General features: G+C 40.8%; 1 protein-coding gene across 1 annotated transcript in view; it reads left to right on the forward strand.

Annotated features, from left to right (window-relative positions):
- The window catches only part of GCNT1 (glucosaminyl (N-acetyl) transferase 1), a 42,962-nt gene extending 22,891 nt beyond the window's left edge, over positions 1–20,071 (forward strand). Inside the window, exon 2 of the mRNA XM_088464049.1 lies at positions 17,539–20,071. Coding sequence (XP_088320175.1) covers positions 17,671–18,957 — 1,287 coding nt within the window. The 5' untranslated portion in view covers positions 17,539–17,670 and the 3' untranslated portion in view covers positions 18,958–20,071. The remainder of the gene's footprint in view (positions 1–17,538) is intronic.
- The last annotated feature ends 836 nt before the right edge of the window (positions 20,072–20,907 follow it).

Raw genomic sequence — 20,907 nt, forward strand, 5'->3', positions numbered from 1 at the left:
ACGCCAACGCGTTTCTACCCGTGCTAGGGACTTTGTCAAGGCTGAGTAGGCAAGTGACTTCTCTTTTAAAATGATCATCCTTAAATACCGCCACCCAACAATTCAAAAGTTACATGTACAATTGTAAATCTCCCACAGCTGTCTCCAAGTATTTATCCAATGACATCCTGCATATCCTAGACACGTGGTGTAAACATCTATGGTTGCTAGGATACATATGTCTTTGCTTGTGTACATATGATCTCTCCGTTTCGTACACCCTGTGTCCGGACCTCCATATCACGTGACCATGATAGTAATATCACATGATTGGGAAACTTCCCCTCTATTGGTTCAAAGTAATGCCATGGCGATGCCGTTATGGCAACCACTCATTGTGTATGGTTCTTTACTTATGATCTGAATGGGGATATCCAAAGTGCCGGACTGAGTTACTGTATCTCACTCACTTCCATGGAGATCTTCCTTTTTAATGCAAGTGTGCGGAGAGACAGGTCTGGTGATGTTTTCTTACACCCATATCTTTCAATGTGTATAATTCATTGGATATATGGGAGTATAGCTGATATTTGTTATAAATGCAGTCTCAAGATCTAGTCCATAAAGGCCTATAAAATAATAAAAAATAATATCAATACACTAAAATAACATCAACAAGCATTCACAGTATATAGGGTATGAAAGTGCCATAGTGCATGTGTAAATAAACATGAGGACAGGGTAAAATAGAAGAAAGATAAATAATAGCAAGATAAAATAGTATTTATATAAAAATCATAAGAACCATTTCAACTCAAAATCTGAATTTAATCCTAAGGCATAAGTGTACTAAAATCATAAATATATTTAATTTCGCATCTGGCTTATTGACCCGCAAGATCATTGCATCTCCAATTACCTTTTACCAGGTTTATGCCAGCAAAACATTTCATACCCGATGTAGAACATCTATGTAAGTTTTTAAAATGTAACAACAACGCATGGCTCTCGAGACCCTTTTTTATATTTCTAATGTGATCCCCCATATGCACCTTTTAGGGGTCTGGAGGTCCTGCCAATATAAAATAAATTAAATGTGTGTTGGATGGTATAAACCACATTTTTAACGTTACATACATTTTTTTCCGTTGATCATTAAGTCCTCTATTATATTTAATCCATTCACATTCTTAACCTCCCTACAACACATGCACATGCCACAGCGATAAAAACCTTTGGACTTAATTCTGCTAGGGGGTTTATTGGGAGATAAGGCAATAACCAGTTTATTACCTAAATTTGGTGCCTTTCTGAATATGCACTTGGGCTTTTCAGGAAGTGTAGCACCCAACACTGGATCTTTTTTTTTTTTTTCTCCACACCATAAAAATAAAACATCTATATAAATCCACCAGGACACCAAGTTCACTCCAAAGGGGTTATGGTCCCAAACATGGCCCAATTCCCACTGTCCCATAAATATATTCGCATAACTTGGCGCGAACCTGGTGAACATAGCAGAGCACCAGGTTTCTGCAAATAAAAATAATCTTTGAACCTAAAATAGTTGTTCGATAAAATGAAATGCCCTCCTTCCACTAAAAAATTCTGTAATTTTGTGGATAAATCACTTTTTGGATTAAAAAATTACTCCCTGATTTAAGGCCCGCCTGGTGCTCTATGATGGTGTATAATGATTTAACATCAGCAGTCCCTAAAAACATGGAGTTGTCCCATCTTAATGAAGGTAAAATATTTAAAAGATCTGCAGTATCTTTAAGGTGCGATTTAATGGATAAAACAAGGGGTTGTAAGAAAAAATCTATAAATTCACTTAAGTTGGCAGTTACAGAGTCCACCCCTGAAACGATAGGTCTCCCTGGTGGATTTAAGGGGTCTTTGTGCACCTTAGGCAATATATATATTACCGGAATTATATGTTCCAAGTTCACCAAAAACCTTTTGTTCATTTTCATTTAGGATCCCCTAATTTTCCATATTTGGCAACCAGGGCTTCCAATCTATTTAAATTATCTTTGGTTGGATCAGACCTTAGCCTATGGCAGTGGTTCTCAAACTCTGTCCTCAGGACCCCACACAGGTCACATTTTCCAGGTCACCCAGCAGGTGCACAGATGCAGTCATTGCTCACTGACCCATTTGAAAAGATCCACAGGTGAAGCTAATTATTTCACTTTTGATTCTGTGATGAGACCTGCAAAACATGCACTGTTTGGGGTCCTGAAGACCGAGTTTGAGAACCTGTGGCCTATGGTATGTAGTCCGGTCTTCCAGTAGTTTGAAGACCTCTGTTTCATACCATGTTTTATTCATCACCACCACTCCTCCACCTTTGTCAGCGGGTTTTATAATCAGGTCCTCATTAGCCTGAAGGTCTTTTAGGGTGGGAATTTAAGGATGATCATTTTACAAGAGAAGTCACTTGCCTACTCAGCCTTGAAAATGACCCGAGCACGGGTAGAAATTCGTCGGCGTGGCTAAGTGACTATTGGAAGGAGACTGTACCTGGCAGATTGCAAATCTGGGAGGGAGCCCCGGGACTCCAGCATGATTCAGTATTCCATCTTGCTATCTAAAACTTGTAACCTAGATGTCACTTATAGTTCTAAAAGCCCTGCTGGTAATTCGCCTCCATTCTGATAGGATTATTATGTTTACTTGGATGTTTTCTATGTCGATGTACATGTTTTATTAAATATTATTACACTAATTTTTTCTCTCTTCAATTTTATTACACATTCGATTTATCGGCGTCCATGGGAGATATATACCTTTCATTGAAGAAGATGTACCATATGAAAAAATCCTCTTCATGTTGCTATGTTTGTACTGTATAATTACTTCATTGCATTGATCAAAACTATGTTTTTGTTATCAGTTCAGTAAACAATTTAACTGGAAAGATGTTAGTGTCTTCTTTCCTTGTGTTTGAACTGATAAACCTTCCTTCATTATCAGAGTCTAGTCTTGGGATTGTCATCAGTAGGCTTCCAAAAAATCGACCTAAGGGCAGTCTCAAGCGGTCACATGACCATTAGGTCAGAGAGCAGATGATCGGTCCCGCTCTCCTGTGTAGGGATATGCTAAGTGACATTTTATCACTTTACATTGTTCCAGCAGTATTCGGGAGGCTTGCTCATCCAAACGCAGTTGTTGCTAGGTGGCAATCCTATTCCCTAGAACAAAGAAAGTTTGCAGGTCATATATTCCAGCAAATTACTGTAGCTATACAGAACAGTATAGAGGCCACTTTACCCACACAACATTTGCTGACTAGTCATAGACCAAAATACATTTTGAATCATTAAACTTTCTGTGCAGTGAGACTGGGGACAATTAAAACGGAGCTGTAAGTGAATACTTTCTCTACACATCATATTGTGTTACAGATGTGTGGAGCTTGTGATATCCATTTTGAGAATTTGTAAAACTGCCATTTTGGGAAAAACCTTTTGGAAAGTTGGCAACATTTGAGCACACGTTACGATCGCAAGCCCTTCACTATCACCTTTTTAGAGTGTCCCCATAGTTAAAATTAGAAAATTTTAGATATAACGTTAATAAAAAATAATTTGCCATCTCATTACTTGCAAGATAAGTTGTGTGATAAAAAATTCTAATGAGAGCACAGGAAGTTGCTGTTGAGAGCCACAGTCTGGCACTATACACTTCAGCTCCTTCCTGCCCTGCAATTAATTTGGTGGTCATTGCTGCAAATAAAATTTGAAGTCACATTTACAATATACACTACCATTCAAAAGTTTGGGGTCACTTAGAAATTTCCTTATTTTTGAAAGAAAAGCACTGTTTTTTTCAATGAAGATAACATTAAATTAATCAGAAATACACTTTATACATTGTTAGTGTGGTAAATAACTATACTAAGCTATAAAACTGGCCTTCCTTTTGAGCTAGTTGACTATCTGGAGCATCACATTTGTGGGTTTTATTATACTCTCTAAATGGCCAGAAAAAGAGAACTTTCATGTGAAACTCGACAGTCTATTCTTGTTCTTAGAAATGAACGCTATTCCTTGCGAGAAGTTGCCAAGACACTGAACATTTCCTACAACGGTGTGTACTACTCCCATCAGAGAATAGCACAAACAGGCTCTAACCAGAGTAGAAAGAGAAGTGGTAGGCCCTGGAGCACAACTGTGCAAGACACCTTACAAGTCCTCAACTGGCAGCTTCATTAAATGGTACCCGCAACATGCCAGTGTCAACGTCTACAGTGAAGAGGCGACTCCGGGATGCTGGCCTTCTAGGCAGAGTGGCCAAGAAAAAGCCATATCTGAGACTGGCCAATAAAAGGAAAATATTTAATATGGGCAAAAGAACACAGACATTGGACAGAGGAAGATTGGAAAAAAGTGTTATGGACAGACAAATCAAAGTTCGAGGTGTTTGGATCACACAGAAAAACATTTGTGAGACGCAGAACAAGTGAAAAGATGCTGGAAGAGTTCCTGACACCATCTGTCAAGTATGTTGGAGGTAATGTGATGGTCTGGGGCTGCTTTGGTGCTGGTAAAGTGGGAGAATTGTACAAGGTAAAAGGGAATTTGAATAAGGAAGGCTATCATTCCATTTTGCAATGCCATGCCATACCCTGTGGACAGCACTTGATTGGAGCCAATTTCCTCCTCCAAAAGGACAATGACCCAAAGCACACCTACAAATTATGCAAGAACTATTTAGGGAAGAAGCAGGCAGCTGGTATTTTGTCTGTAATGGAATAGCCAGTGTAGTCACCAGATCTCAACACCATTGAGCTGTTGTGGGATGTCGAAGCTGAATAATTGGCTGAGACAAGTTCAGTTTAAAATTTAATTGCAGCGATGCCATCTTGCGAATGGCCGCAAGACACCATCTTGAAAATGAGATCACAAGACGCCATTTTGCGAATGGCCGCCTAAGCGCCATTTTAGATAAACTCACATTTTAGTACATGTGGCGATAATACTAATAGCACCATGCGTTTGCATCTTTCACCATTTCTCATACACACATTAATACACACAATTGCGCTGTTAACTAGTCGCATATTAGTGAATGCATAGGACTTTGTATGAAACCGCTGTTTTATTAGCTTTATGCGCACGCATCTGACCCAAGTTAACTAGCGTCCTTATATCAAACCCTGAATACCCACACATTACATATTCACACATAAGGTTCAATACGCTTTAAAGTGTATGATTTAAGTTGGTTCAGTTAGTTTAAATGCTGAGAAATAAAGATATTTGATAACTAAGGTATTATACATGCTAAACCAGTCGTGTTTGGAGTTGTACTGATGCGTACTCTTTTTACAGTATTCCAGTGTTATCGGTGGGGAGATCGCATCATGCGTTCTCGAGTTATGGATCGCAGAACCTACAAGCAACAAAATGTAAATTTTAAGAACAACTGTTAGGATGTTGCAGGGGGTGTGAAGAGGAAGATCCCCAGCTGTTAGAGGCAGGGAGAGTCTATTTGAACTAGCCTGTTAAATGTGCTGTAACAGATGCTTCTCCCCTGGGAACCAATGACACCAGCAACAAACTTCCCTATTGTCCTGTTTATTCTGGGGGGGGATTAATATGTGTGCACGTACGCTGATTCTCAGACTTCGTGCTGAACGCTGTATGACTAGGGGTCTCTTGCTGATGCCTATCTCCGGGTCCGGAAGCGCCTGCGTATGTATACTGTTCTTTGGTCTGTATAATTTTGCGTGTAACTGTCTGAACTTTTACCTGAATAACACTTGTGCTTTGGAACCACAGATTCCACGTCGAAGTCTTTATTTATGGTATGACTGCGTACGCAAATTAGCATCATCCTTAGAAGGTATAGGCAGGACATTAGAAGGTATAGGAAGGTGTGTATAGAGGTTCTGATCCAGTATCGTTAGGGAGCAGCTTCACCGTATGGTACGCAAGAAGTTCCCATCAAGCCAATCCAACTTATGGGAGGTGCTTCAGGAAGCGTGGGGTGAAATTTCTTCAGATTACCTCAACAAATTAACAGCTAGAATGCCTAATGTCTGCAATGCTGTAATTGCTGCAAAAGGAGCATTCTTTGACGAAAGCAAAGTTTGAAGGACAAAATTATTATTTCAAATAAAAATCATTATTTCTAACCTTGCCAATGTCTTGACTATATGTTCTATTCATTTTGCAACTCATTTGATAAATAAGAGTCAGTTTTCATGTAAAACACGAAATTGTCTGGGTGACCCCAAACTTTTGAACGGTAGTGTACGTACCTCCCAACCATCCAAATTTAGTCTGGACTAGTGCATCTGAGTTGCTTGCGCCCAACCTACACCCTGTTCCATTTGAATGCCACGCACGCCATAATAAATGGGTGCCACCTGCGTATTTATACACTGTACTGTAATGGGGCAAGTGCAGAGCACAACAGTCTTTTCGGACAACTGAAAAGACTGCCTGCGGGGACTGCGCAGGGACAGCGTGTTAACGCAACCAATGTTCCTGAGAAGATTATTGCTAAATAGCAGGTAAAACTGTAGAGAAAAAGAAACAAATGATGTTGATGTTGGCTGACAATATTCGGGCCAATATAGACATTGTTGGTGAATAGACTCCTATGTAACAACACTACATATGAGTGCTAATTGGTGGTATCCAGCTGTCGTGCTGGATATGGTGCTTTAGAAGAAAAAAAAGGGGATGGGAAGGGAGACAGGGTGGGAAGGGAGACAGTGAATATTATAAGACGACTATTATCAGACTTTAGAATTTATTTTAAGACTGTGAGTACACTAAGGAATTGTGCTAAGTGCATTTAATAAGCAGGTTAAACCGATTCACTATTGATCTGAGTGGCGAGCTTGTGGAAAAGCAGCAGTGAAAAAAGTTGTTTAAAAAGTCTGTCTTTCTCTCTCTGTTATTACCTACACACCCAGGGCCTGATTCAGAGCCGGACGCTATTTGTGCTCGCTCGTTCAGAAAAAGGGGCCGGCTATTTAAGTTGAGCGCTCGCTCTTTGCGGTCTGTTGACGCCTCTATGTGTGAGCGAACGAAACATGCGCTCGCTATTTTGTAAAGACGCCTCCTGGCCGCTTGCATCCTACGCCATCTCCGCTATTTATTAGATTAATCGAGTACATCGACAGGCGTCTGAACTGCTTGCAGTGCTTGTGGTTGGATTTTCCTACCACAATCATGCGAACAGTTCAGGCTAAGAGACAACCAAGTGACGTGGCCAATGACGCTGCTTTGTTAATTATGCACACCCTTAAAACGCCCGTTTTGACCGTTTGGCACACCTGCGTTTGGATCTCCACTCCCCGTTTTCAAGCACCTTCCCCTGTAACCACCCACAAACGCCTCATCCTGTCACTCAAATTAGCAGGCACTCTCTATTTTGCGAGCGCTCGATTTCCGACCGCACTGACTGGTTGGCGCATGCGCATTACGACCCATACGCATGCGCAGATGTGTGAACATCGCTCGGAGCGAACAAGCGGCCGCTTACGAGCGGCTCTGAATCAGGCCCACAGTTATAAGTAAGCAGATCACACAGTTCTAAGTAAGCAGATTATTTTGAGGCACAAATGTGACTTTTGCTAAAAGTGCCAGTGCTTTATTTCTTGTGTTATTAGAAATAAATAAACAAATTCATGTTCTAAGATACAAGGTTCTTTTTATAGGAGTAATGTTTCCGGGACTTTGTAATGGCTAAAATGTAATCATTAGTCACAATGCATCAGTTTTTCCGTCTGTCTCGCTCCGAGTTTGAACAGCCTGACATTACTTTTGGCAAATACTGCTGTTCTTGGCTAAGGGCATTGAATACCTTTTTAGTATATATGTTTGTATGTAAGTATAACGTGTGTCTGTATAAATATACACTAAAAGAAGAATCTGTGTTTGACATAGTATGGGGAAGAGAAAGAACCCATTAAAATCCTTTATGTAGCAAGCTGTCATTCTGAAATAATTGAAGAGTTCCTTCTGTTGCATAGAGATAGGTGGTGGTTTGTACTGTAGACTACTTCCTTATGATTCAAACTGTATTTTCCCTTCATTTACTGGAGCAGCTCATACTGCAGATAGAGATGCCGGGATAACTATGTTTTAGAAGCATTTTCCTGGATGAAATCTGCTTTATGCTGAGTATTCCAACTTATGAAGGCAATATATAACCTTCTACCTCTCAAGGAGATCATACAGTACATCTGCAGAATTAGTTATATAGCTATTATTAAACAAATGCACTAAATAGCTCTGTGCATATTATTATTATCACCACCACCACCATAATCCACCACCATTCTATTAATGCTTACTGTATCAGAGTGAGTCATGGTAGAGGTGTCAATAATTTTGGGCAATTATTTTAAGCTTTACAAGATGTCATAATGGTGTTTAACTCTGGTTCACTTCTTCCCACTGGGTAACTTGGAAAAGGTCAGTTTTTTCCTTGCTGCAGCATTTGCAGGAAACGTCATGTGCCACTTGAGCTGACAACTTGCTCGCAATGCGCTCTTTGCATCTCTTAAGATCTGTGTCATTTGGAAAGACATTACGTACGACTTACACCTAGGATCAAGTATGTTTCCAAAATGTAGTGATCCAATTGCATTATATTGCAAATGCTTTGGTCCTAGTGAAGCAAATAAAGAACTTGGTGAAGGGGGTTATCAAAGCTTGAAGTGAGATAAACAGGCTGCATCTGAAAAATGACAGTTAAGAGCTGATTGTTACTTTATCTCTCTCCAAGCATTGATAAATCTCCCCCTTAATGTACAAGTTCAACCATACTTGGCAGAATTGCTCTTTCATCTCCTCCTTCAGTTTCTATAGCTGCTTTTCCAGTAGTTTAATTAAGTCACCTGGCTGGCAGTGTCTGAACTCAGGGCCTGATTCAGAGCCAGACGCTATTTGCGAACGGTCGTTCAGAAAAAGGGGCCGGCTATTTAAATTGAGCGCTCGCTCTTTGCGGTCTGTTGACGCCTCTATGTCTGAGCGAGAGAACGAAACATGCTCTCGCTATTTTGTAAAGACGCCCCCTGGCCGTTCGCATCATATGTCATCTCCGCTATTTGTTAGATTAATCGAGTACATCGACAGGCGTCTGAACTGCTCACAGTGCTTGTGGTAGGTTTTACTTCCGCAATCACTGCAAGCAGTTCAGGCTAAAAGACAACCAAGTGACATGGTCGATGACACTGCTTTGTTAATTATGCACACCCATTAAACACCCGTTTTGACTGTTTGGCACGCCTGCGTTTGGATCTCCACTCCCCGTTTTCAAGCACCTTCCCCTGTTACCACCCACAAACGCCTCATTCTGTCACTCAAATTAGCAGGCCCTCGCTGTTTTGTGAGCGCACGATTTCCGACCACAATGACTGGTTGGCGCATGCGCATTACGACCCATACGCATGCGCAGATGTGCGAACATCACTCGGAGCGAACGAGCAGCCGCTTACGAGCGGCTCTGAATCAGGCCCTCACTTTATTGGTACTATTTGAAATGGTTTCAGTATCTTGCATAAATATTAGAGTATTCTCCACTGTGCTGGACTAAGGTACAATGCCCACCTATCCCAGTCTCTATGTCATGGCTTGTTGTGTAGCTTTGGATGGCTTGTTGCTGTTCCTCCAGTCGCTGAAGCATATAAAGGGAGGAATTCCACCTGGTTACTACCTCTTCTTCAGTTGGTGGAATGACAAATGTAACTGTTCTTGCATCTATGACATGCAGTTGCTAAATGTCAGAAATGCCCAGAAGTTTTACAGGCCTCAGACAGCATGTCCTGCATACACCTGTCATTTAAAAAAAAAAATTATTGTGTGCACAAAACATGGTATGTGTTCAAATCCACCCAGTTGTAATGCTCGTATAATGTTACTTGTGTTATTGGAAATTACAAATCCAGATGAGAGTCTTAAGGCCTCGTGAGCGACGGCACCTGGCGGTGTGACGGCATCAGCAAGTGAATACACACTTGCCGATACTGGGAGCGATGGCGCGAAAGCAGGGGCCATGCTGCATTCAGCAGCATGGCCCTCTCTAACTGCATTAATGGCGGCTGTTGGACACAGCTGTAATGCTAGCATGGCCGTCATGGCTTCAGTGATCTGCTGTGCAACTGGATGGGAGCTTTCATACTGGCAAATTAATGTTTCATAGTCAATTGTTGTTTTAAACTACTAATCTTCTTGGTACCCTTCTGTGATTAATATTTACCTCCAGCAGCAGCATCCCTAGCGTGCAAGAATTATTTTTGGTAATCCTGTATAGGGGAGGAGTCAGTTAGCCTTCACAAATTGGATGTAGGAGGACTACCTCCGATCATTATTGAGATTGATGATAAAGGTGTTGGCGGTGGAGATTGCATGTGCTGATATCTATCCATGTGGCTGCTAGCTGAAGCTGGAGGAATGGGTTAGAAATCCCAGCAGTCGGTATGCCTGATGTCAATATACCGACAGCGCCATCCCAATGCTCAGGATCCCAAAAAGGGTTGGGTAAATATAGTAACCCTCCTCCTTTCTACCCCTAACCCTCTGTTTCTACATCCTAAGACTAACCAAGGCTGGCCCGAGCCCAATTTATTAGGTAAGCAAATATTTTTGGGGCACCCCCAGAGTACCTGTTGCGCATGCTGAAACCCAAAAATTAAGGGGGCATGGGAAAAGCCGCATACATACCTAAAGCATGTTCACATATGTTTAGAACTATGCAACTACATATTTACACAAATGTATAAATAATTACTCAATGTCTAATATGTATATACACACACAGTCTGTTATAGGAGCGAGCTGCCCTCGCGCTAAAATCAATGGCAGAGAGGGCGCCCATCGGGACCAAGTGAGTAACTCACTGTCCATGACTGCAGCAGCTCCCTCTTCAGTCTGGCGCTCTACGCAGCCGCGTACCTGGCGTATAGGTCGGACCGGCTCTGACACTAACCCTCCCCGTTAGTCCCTAAACCTAACTCTCCCCCCTTGGTGCCTAAACCTAATCCTTAGTGCCTAAATCTAACCACCCCCAGTGGTGCCTAACCCTAACTCACCCCCGGGGGTAACTAACCTTAACCTGCCTAACCCTAAGCCTGTGATGGCTAAACCTAACACTACCCCTAACCAGCCCCGGTATACTTACGTTCGGCATCTCGGCTGTCTGGATTCCGGCGTCTGCATGTCACCTACTGTTGGTATTCCGGTGCCAGTCTTCTGGCCGGGTAGTGTCATTACGGTGCCGGGAATTCGTCAGCCGGGATGCCGGGTGTAGGTATATTAACTACATCCCGAAGCTGGACTGCTTGGTATTATTTTTACAGTATTTTTTAGATTTTGCTAAATAATTAGCATGAACACGCTGCAATTGATGTAACAGGGAGGAGGTTCCTAGATGGTTAATGTACCTACCTACTTATGAAGACAAAAGGCATCTAGAGGGAGTACTGGTATTTAGCAATTTAATAAGCAATGATATTGTATTATAAACAATTAAATGCACAATATATCAAATTAACAATAAATTAAAAATAAGTATACATCAAATTAGACAATATCAGGAACCAGATAATACCACTAGTAAACAGTTTCTTAAAACTTGTGTGCACTACATATTTAGTCCAGGGACACTGCAATTGTTAGTATCACTCAATACAGGTCGGCGAACTGCTAATAGTTCAAAAGCAATAAAATTCTGCTGTGAGGATAGTTTTTGTTGTGGTGGCAATCTGCATGTTAGTAATAGAAGCAGAGGGGTATCTTTACTAAAGTGCGGGTTTTTAGAAGTGGAGATGTTGCCCATAGCAACCAATCAGATTCTATTTAACTAGCACCTTCTGGAAGAGAATAGCTAGAATCTGAGTGGTCTCTACGGGCAACATCTCCACTTCTAAAAATCTGCACTTTCGTAAATATACCCCACAGAGTCAACATGGTCAGCTATTTCACAAATAGATCATATAGAAAGCAGAAGCATTAACATCACTTCAGGTAAGGGCAGTCTCCTTGGGGAGTGCACGGACACCAGCGCTTAGCACTGAACAGGCGGAAAGTACTGTCAGATTTGGGGAAATCAGCCTGACGCCCCTCAAAAGATGCTCTGACATGGGGGTTAGCTATGGTTACCCCCAATTTGGCTTGCTGAAGGTATTTGGTGTTTTCATTAGCTGCTAAGTAGCGTTTTTCTGTAAGTGGTGCAGAATAGTATTCAGGAGTATTTTTTGCAGAAAATAACTTATCCCAGCAAATTTTGGGGTACTTGAAAATGGGGGCCAGCATATTTTAAAGTTGCTTACGTTAAGTTAAAAAAATCATGAAAAATCCGCAAGCCCCTGCAATGAAAAAAACATATGGGGCATACTTGGGGACCCCCCCGGAGTCAAGTTCGCCAGTTTTTAACTTTGCCCCCGAACATTTTTTTTTTTTCGCCCCCAAATTCAAAGTGAGTTTTTGGGGTGTTCTTAAGTGTTTTTTTATTTTTGACACAGTTTACCTTTGGGGGACTGTCTAAAACCTGCACGGGGGTTCCCGCAATGTTGCACTCCAAAACCCCAATTCTGCGCTTTTTTCCGCCTGCTATTCATAGGCGACACTTTTCCGCCTATTACATTGCATTGACTTTCCGCCTAGGCGGAAAGTCTTTCAAATTGAATACGGTGATACTTTTCCGCCTGGCGAAATGACGTCATTGGCTAAACTTTTCCGCAGATTCCAGCTTTTCGCCTTAAATTGAATTCGGGCCTTAGTGTTACCTGATGCTGGGTCTGCTCCGGGCCGTTCCGACAGGCAACTTGCAACAGCTTGCAGACGCTTGGCCCAGCGTGTGGATGCAATGGAGCACATTACTTCCTGGTTTGGGATAGATATCACTGACTCGTTTCTCAACCAATACAAAGGGTTATTTCATCTCTACTTACTTTGGCTACACAAATGGTATATATGGCTTGAAAAATGTCAGGATTTGTGTAACGGTAATTCCACACAAATGGTGGCTTTTTTGGTGTCATGCCCAGGCATGACAATGGCCTCATTCTTATCAGGGGCAAGAACTGCTGCCACTGGTGGCTGACTTACTTTGACACAAACAACATCCTTCTCCTGAATTTTATCAACTTCTTCTTGTCCAAAACATTCATCATCAACTTCCTCATTACTGTCAGATACAAAAATATCCCCCTCATCCTGCTGCACTTCCACAGTAGTATCCCCAATTTCTATGTCACCATCATTACTTTTACTGCTGCTCATCCTCACATTTGCAGAGGGTGCAGAAATGGTGGAAGGAGGCTTTTCTACAATTAGTTTCAGAAAGATCAGAGTCTCACATTGCACTTGTTGGACACCCTTAAACTCTCTTCAGGGATCTGTGAAGTTTGAACACACAGGGTCTGATTCATTAAGGATCGCTATTGTGATCGCAGCTGGTCTGCTGTGAAAATTCCTATTGGAAAGAAAACCTGCTACAATAGCCAATACGCTACTATAGGCTAACACCATTTTCAGATGATAGTTTTCGAGGCCAAGCTCCAGAGTGCTTTGTATTCCAGAGCTTTGTAAATTCAACTGCATAGCAGCCCACATAGATACCTCCATGTTAAATCAGGGGGGATCCTTAATATTTGCAAGTTTCCCCTCGAGAACTGGTGATTTCAGGTTATATCCCACAAATATATTAATTTAATTAATTGATAAATATGTCCCCATATTTGGTTTCCGTAGTGCCACTATGCATTTTTAACTGTTGACCAAGTGTTGTGGCACTTTTCTAGTGTGTTCAGCACCCTCCTCTTGTGATCTCAGAGAGTGGTATATAAGGTGTGGCTATTAAATAATGAGACTGATGCTATAATTTGTTTCATTATATTAAGTACATTTTAATTTTGTGCCCCTTCTATGTGCTCCAGTTCTGCATCCACACACAGCTGCATTCTTATTTTCTATTGGTCAAAGCCGTGCTGCAGCTCATTATCTGTCAGCTGTCTCAACCACGCTGTCATTTTCTTCTTTGCCTCCGTAACTGATGCAAAACCTCTCCCTTGAGTACAGATTTGACTTAAAATGGTGCTAGGTCTGGTGAGATGGAAGGTGTTTTAGCACTGCAATCTGTTTCTCGGCCAAGTACTGCATACATTGTCCTGATGAAGGATGAAACCATTTTTCACAACTCTGGCCTATTTCTTCTTATTTTTTCCCACAAAGTTGCTGGAACATTTGTGTAGTAATGCTGAGTCACTGTTGCGCCTTCTGGTACCCAGTCTTCCAAAATAACACCCTTTTGTATCAAGGAAAGCAATTCACATGGCTTTAAATTTTGGATTTGCTTTGACCTGCTTTCTTCACTCTTGGTGATGATGGTGTTTTCCAGTGCATGGACTGACATTTTGTCTCCGGATCATACTGGAAGATCCATTTTTCATCACAGGTAATAACTTTATCTAAAAAATGCGACTCCGCCTGAATTTGATCCAAAATGTCCGTACAAATTTTGCTTTCGATTTTCTTTCTGCTCGGCAGTGAGAAGCCTTGGAACAGCAGAAACTTCTGTCATGTCAAGATCTTGCCTAACCATTTCTTTGTCGATAGTTACCATTTCTGCTATCAGTCGTATGCTGGATCGATGGTCAATTTGAACAATTTTCGAAAAAAAAATTTATTTGTTTTTGATGTGCAAGGCCTTCTGGAATGTTCATCCTCACAATTGTCACTTAATCTTTTGTGCCACTCAAACACACGGGCACGTTACATACAATCTGCCCTGTAAGCCTCGGTTAGCATACGGAAAGATTTGGTGGGCGTTTTTGCTAAATTTGACTAAAAATTTTAGGTTCACATGTTGCTCTCCTTTTGAACTAAACATGGTTACGACGCACAGGAAAAACACAACTTCTTTAAACACTGTGTGACCGCAAACTATTTGTTCGAGAGGGGTGAAACCTGCAAAACTGTTTTGGGATAGTTCAAGGTCAATGTCCCCCCACTCCCTTTTAACTCACGCAGTATGGTTTATTTTTTACAAGTACAGTCTTGTTATGTAATAGCCACACCTAGTATCATTGCTATCTGTTTATGTAAAATCATTATAGCAATTGCTAATTTACGCTTGCATCTAAATTAAGTTTTATAACTATTCTCATGGCTTAATTAGCATGTTAACTTTGCATTGTTTCATCAGATTACATAGTATGCCATAAAATGTTTATTTCCACCCTTCAAAACTATTTGTATGCTTAATACCTGTTTGTGTAATAAAATATTAATCTTTCCTCCTACAATATGCAAATTGTATGTCTTGTGCAATATAAACCTTACCTGCAAATGCTGATTCATTTCTGACCTCATTGTTTATCAGGTCTCGCCTATAATCCTACTTGTGGAAAAATTTAGTTCATGTAGATTGTGCAAGGAAAACCTAGGCAAGTCTAGCTCAACTATTGGGCATATCTAGTGCCACCTCTGTTAGCCATCACCAAGTGGAACATGCATAACATAGGCCACTCTCACACCTCTCCTATTGTCTTACTACTTCTCACTACCTTTCCTCACCTTTGCTTTCACTTCACCTTTCTCTGGACCTGATTTTCTCTGTCACCTCTATACTCACCTTCTTTCTCTACACCACCTACCTTACTCCTACCTCATTCTCACCTCCTTTCTCTACACCTCCTACCTCACTCTCACCTCCTTTCTCTCCCCCCACCTCCCTTACTCCTACCTCACTCACACCTCCTTCCTCACTCTCACCTCATTTATCTCCCCACCTCCCTTACTCATACCTCTTTCCTTAATCTTACCTCCTTTCTCTCCTCAACTTTCCTTTCTCCCGCCCCCCTCTCCCTTTAATCTAACCTACTTTCTCCGGGATGTAGTTATGAGACCAGCGGGCGCGATGCCTCCGGTCTCAATACTGACAAGGAAATCCCAACAAGAGACTTAAGATAAGCGTCAAAATACCAACGCCCATCTTAACGCCTCTACTTTTTCTCTCTCCAAAGTTTCATTCATCTCCCCTATTGCCAGATGGCTATCTTAACTAGGGTTGAGGGTACAAGGTGGCATATGTGCTAATGGACAGGTTGTTTTGTTTTTTTGTTTTTTATTATTGGATTTTTTCATCTCTGTTTTAGTTCTGTTTTTCCAGTTAGGGAAATATTTATAACAAAATAAATACTGGCCAAAACTTAATTGTTGGTAGAGGCAATCTTTTTATTTTCTATTCTGTTTTAAATATTAGTTTGGCAATGTTCATCAGTCTACTGTGGGATTTTACTTATGCAAAGAAAATAGCATGGTTGCCTTCAATAGCACAAAAGGGAAATATTCTGTGTCGAGAGAATGATTAAAGGGGAGATGTATCAAACCTTTGAGAGAGAGAAAGTGGAGAAGTTAAATACAGCAACATACTTGACGACAATCTGGCTGCCTCCTCCGGGAGGGGAAGGCGTGACATGAGTTTGAGGGCGGGGGCATGACTGCGTGATTGTGTCATCTCGGCCTCGCCCCCACTAAAAAATATTGCGTTTACCGGCATTGTGCAAAAGGGGGTGAGGTCACAATGACCTGATTCAGTCCGAATCGTATCATCTACCCCCCTGGCCCGCCCAGTTATACAAGGGGGAGCGGGCGTTGGTGGAGGGCAGAGCAGGAGGGGGGGAGGAAGACTCATTTTGCCAGCTGGGAGACTTGCCCACTCTTATAGAGGGCCGGGAGTGCCACACGATTTTTAGGAGCCTCCCAGCCATTCCAGGAGAGTAGACAAGTATGCATAGCAACCAATCCATTTCTAGCTGTCAGTTCATAAGCTGTGCTAGATAAGAGTTAGAAGGTGATTGGTTGTTATATTCAACTTTTAGATGGAATTTTGGCCTTTTCCGAGGTAAGCATCCGGTCATGTAAGAGGAGTCAGAGCAGATTTTTCTCATCTGTTCTTATTTACATAATTGTGTTTACACAGTTTTAAAGCAGGTGTGGCTAGAATAATCTGTGTGTGTGTGTTTAAATAAATACATAGAGACTTATTCATCATCTCTAATTTTTTACAAAAGCAGGTGAAAATTAAGTGTCCGGGCCATTCATAGAATTCCGAAAAAACATTTTTTTTGGAACTTGAAATGTGACCGGATGGGGCATAGGAGGATGTGGGGGGAGGAGTAGAAACATGGTGGGGGAATAGGGAGGGGGGGAGAGACATACAGCAGTGAGGAAATCCTTATATATACCTCAGCTACATGGGGGAAAAGTATAATTTTCCCAAAAAGCTGCCTCCGCAAAAAGAGCAGCTTTTCGGAAGTGATACTTTTTGTTAGGGAGGCATGATGAATGCCTCTAAAACATTTAAGAATAAACCATAATCCCTTTTGGAATAGGAAATACCCACCGGGTTGATGCGCATGCACAGATGGACATCACGCATATTCACTATTAGCCCATCGCTGACAGCGGTAGTCTGAAATATATTCAGACTTTATAATAGAAAATGTTATGTCTGGTGGGGGTGTGGAAAGGATTGCGTAACGGAAAAAAAACCAAAATGATTTACTGTTCTTATTTTCTATTTTAGGTCTTCACTGCCAAGAATTTCAAAACTATATCTGATGACACTTTGGCACAAAAAAAAAAAATCGAAAAAAATTTACTGGCCAGTGATTTATTTTTTTTCTGTGTGATTTGAAGTACTCCATTCTTTTCTGAAATGCTGAAAAGAAAATTACGTCATTGCAAAGTGAATCGAGTGAACTTTCTGATCTGTATTGCACTCACTGCAGTGACACTTACAGTGGTTAAAAACCACAACAAAACACTTTTTTTTAGCACTAGTAACTTAGAGCTTGTATTGGAGAATCCTAGCATCCGTGTGAACTGCACCAAGATCATTAGGGGAGATGACGAGGAAATTCAGAATGCCAAATTAAATTTGATCACCGTTAAGTACAAGAGCCATCTACATTGGCTGACCGAAAATGATTACATCAACATGACAAAAGACTGCTACTCTTTTACCAAGGACCGCAAATATATTTTATATCCACTCAGCAAAGAGGAGAGTGACTTCCCTATAGCATATTCAATAGTCGTTCATCATAAAATTGACATGCTGGAAAGACTATTGCGCACAATATATATGCCTCAGAATTACTACTGCATCCATGTTGACAAAAAAGCTTCAGAATCGTTTCTGTCTGCAGTGAAGGCCATTGCATCTTGTTTTGAAAATGTCTTTATTGCCACCCAATTGGAAAATGTAGTGTATGCATCGTGGACCCGAGTGCAGGCTGACCTCAACTGCATGAAAGATCTCTACCATCCGAATGCCCACTGGAAATACTTGATAAACCTTTGTGGTGTGGACTTTCCAATAAAAACCAACGGAGAAATGGTGCAAATGTTAAAAGCGTTGAAGGGTGAGAACAGCCTAGAAACTGAGAAGATGCCATCGCATAAACAAACCAGGTGGCAGAAGCACTACGAAATATCTGGTGACAGTATTCAGAAAACCGATATAGACAAAAAGCCACCACCCTTTCAGATCCCAGTGTTCTCTGGCAGCGCCTATTTTGTTGTCAGCAGAGCATTTGTCAGCTATGTCTTGGAAAATGACAAAATTAGAACATTTCTAGAATGGTCAAAGGACACTTATAGTCCAGATGAATTTGTATGGGCCACATTACATAGATTACCTGAAATGCCAGGATCAGTCCCTGCCAATGCTAAATATGACGTTTCTGACATGAATTCACTAGCCAGGTTTGTAAAGTGGCAGTACTTGGAAGGAGACATCTCCAAGGGTGCCCCCTATCCACCATGCAGTGGAACCCATGTCCGTTCAGTTTGTGTTTTTGGAGCTGGGGACTTGCAGTTTATGTTGGGGAAGCACCACTTATTTGCTAACAAATTTGACATGAATGTTGACGCCATTGCTATTCAGTGCCTGGAAGAACATTTGCGACACAAAGCCTTGTATTCAGAAAGGAATGGGTGAACTCTGCTGGTCTGAGTATACACAGTGCTAATATTCACCATTGTACAGTATTGTGATAAAGCTTTGTGAGACAGAAGTATCAGGAGAGAAACTATCACAGAAAAATATGGTACAATTTAGGGCTACACTTTAAAAGCAGTTGGGAATCTATGTAAGGCTTTAATTTTAACTCCGTAGGAGTTGCAGTGCAATAAACTGTATTTAATACTATTTTTACATTTAAGTTTTTGTCTGTATTTAAAGATGTTGACAGTTTTTGTTTAGCTATGTTGATTAGATCAGTTGACATTACAACCAAAGGTTGTGTTCAGCCATCCTTACAGAGTGATCAGATCCTAAAAAATGTGCCTTGTTGGTAGTAAGCAATATATCTAATATACTGCCATGACCACTGCTAGATGGAATTTTCATACCCTGTCCTCCTTTCATACCAGGCATACTTTCTTGATGAGTTTATTTTTGTTCTTCAGTTCACAAACCATAACCTATTCCAGGACAGGTATATAAATAGCCTCTTACATTACTGCAAGCCCTGTATGTGTTTCCTTTACAAAAAGTAAATGTACATATATTTTGTGTTAATATATGTATACAGGTCTGTGGCTGGACTACCTAAAGTGCCCAGGGCACTTTTCTGTGAATAGACCCAAGCCTCACTATTTGTTTTGTGTTCCGCTAGTATAATCTGAGCTCTTAGGGCTAAAAGATCAGTGTTTTACTTAGCTAATGATTTATTTAAAAAATAAATAAAAATATATTTAAATTCAGTGCTTGAACACTTTATAAGTAAGCAAGTACTTGATGACAAACATTCACCTGTATTCACATCTGTTGTTCCAAGCTATGTGATCTATTATATTTAGTTGTTTCAAATTACGGACTATTTTTGTTTTGTTTTTCCGGTTGAAATTGTATTTAAAATGGAATTCTGCAGTTGTATTTATTTTATCTCGATACCAAATTCCTTTTTAAGCACTCTAACATTTTAATAAGCCTATTTTGTTTTTGTTTTTTCCTCCAATGGATCATGTGACAAACAAACATGCAAATTTAATTTTCTCAGGACATCTTGTGTTAAGTGCCTGTCCAATGTTTATAAGATGTATAGTCTTTATTTTTCTACATAATTAAATCAAACTCCTTTTTATTTTTCTGAATGAAGTGTTTCAAATTGTAGTATGTGATACATTGTTAGTGTTGATTATGATTTGAATAATAAAACCATAAAATGCTGTCTACAATTACATGAGGAGTTATTGGATTCTCTTACAGTACCCATAACAAGTTTTTGGAATCCATTTTATCATATTGAATATTGTCCTATCTCTCTCTCTCTCTCATGCTCAGTAGGACCCTCTAGAATTGACATAAGACACTGGTGGGAGGGGTCAAAGTTCAGACTGTCAGCAACAGTAATGTAGCTGTTACATTTTAAAACTGTGTATACACCTATACAATTAACTTGCTGAGCATCCGATATTGACCAGTTGGCCCGATGATTGTATAGGTGGGTATCTGTATTATCTGATAAACAGCTTAAAAAATAAACTCTTGCAAACGTTTGGATTGGGAGGTCGCATCTTATGAGCAGTTTCATATTTAAAATGGCCGACCACCTGATCCATTGAAGAACGTACACACTGAGGTAGAAATAGCTCAGTGTGTACGGAGTCACACTGATTGGATAATTGCTGTGAGGATTGGAACGTTTATCTGATCTGAGTGATCGGCATAGTGTATACCAGGCTTTCCAACTTCTCATTAGCACCATTCTACAGAGAGAGTTGTAAGTTCGGGAACATCCAGGAGGCATTTTTCAGAAACTATTAATGAAACCGTATGGCATCCTAACGGCCTACATAGACATGGACCCGAATGTTGTTGCTCAGATCACCCTTTAAATCTTACGGAGCAAAACCAGTCACCCATTTCCCCAATTATTTGTCCGCA

This window comes from Taudactylus pleione, unplaced genomic scaffold (genome assembly GCF_031769625.1).
Source record: "Taudactylus pleione unplaced genomic scaffold, aTauple2 ptg001573l, whole genome shotgun sequence".
Taxonomy (NCBI): Eukaryota; Metazoa; Chordata; class Amphibia; order Anura; family Myobatrachidae; genus Taudactylus; species Taudactylus pleione.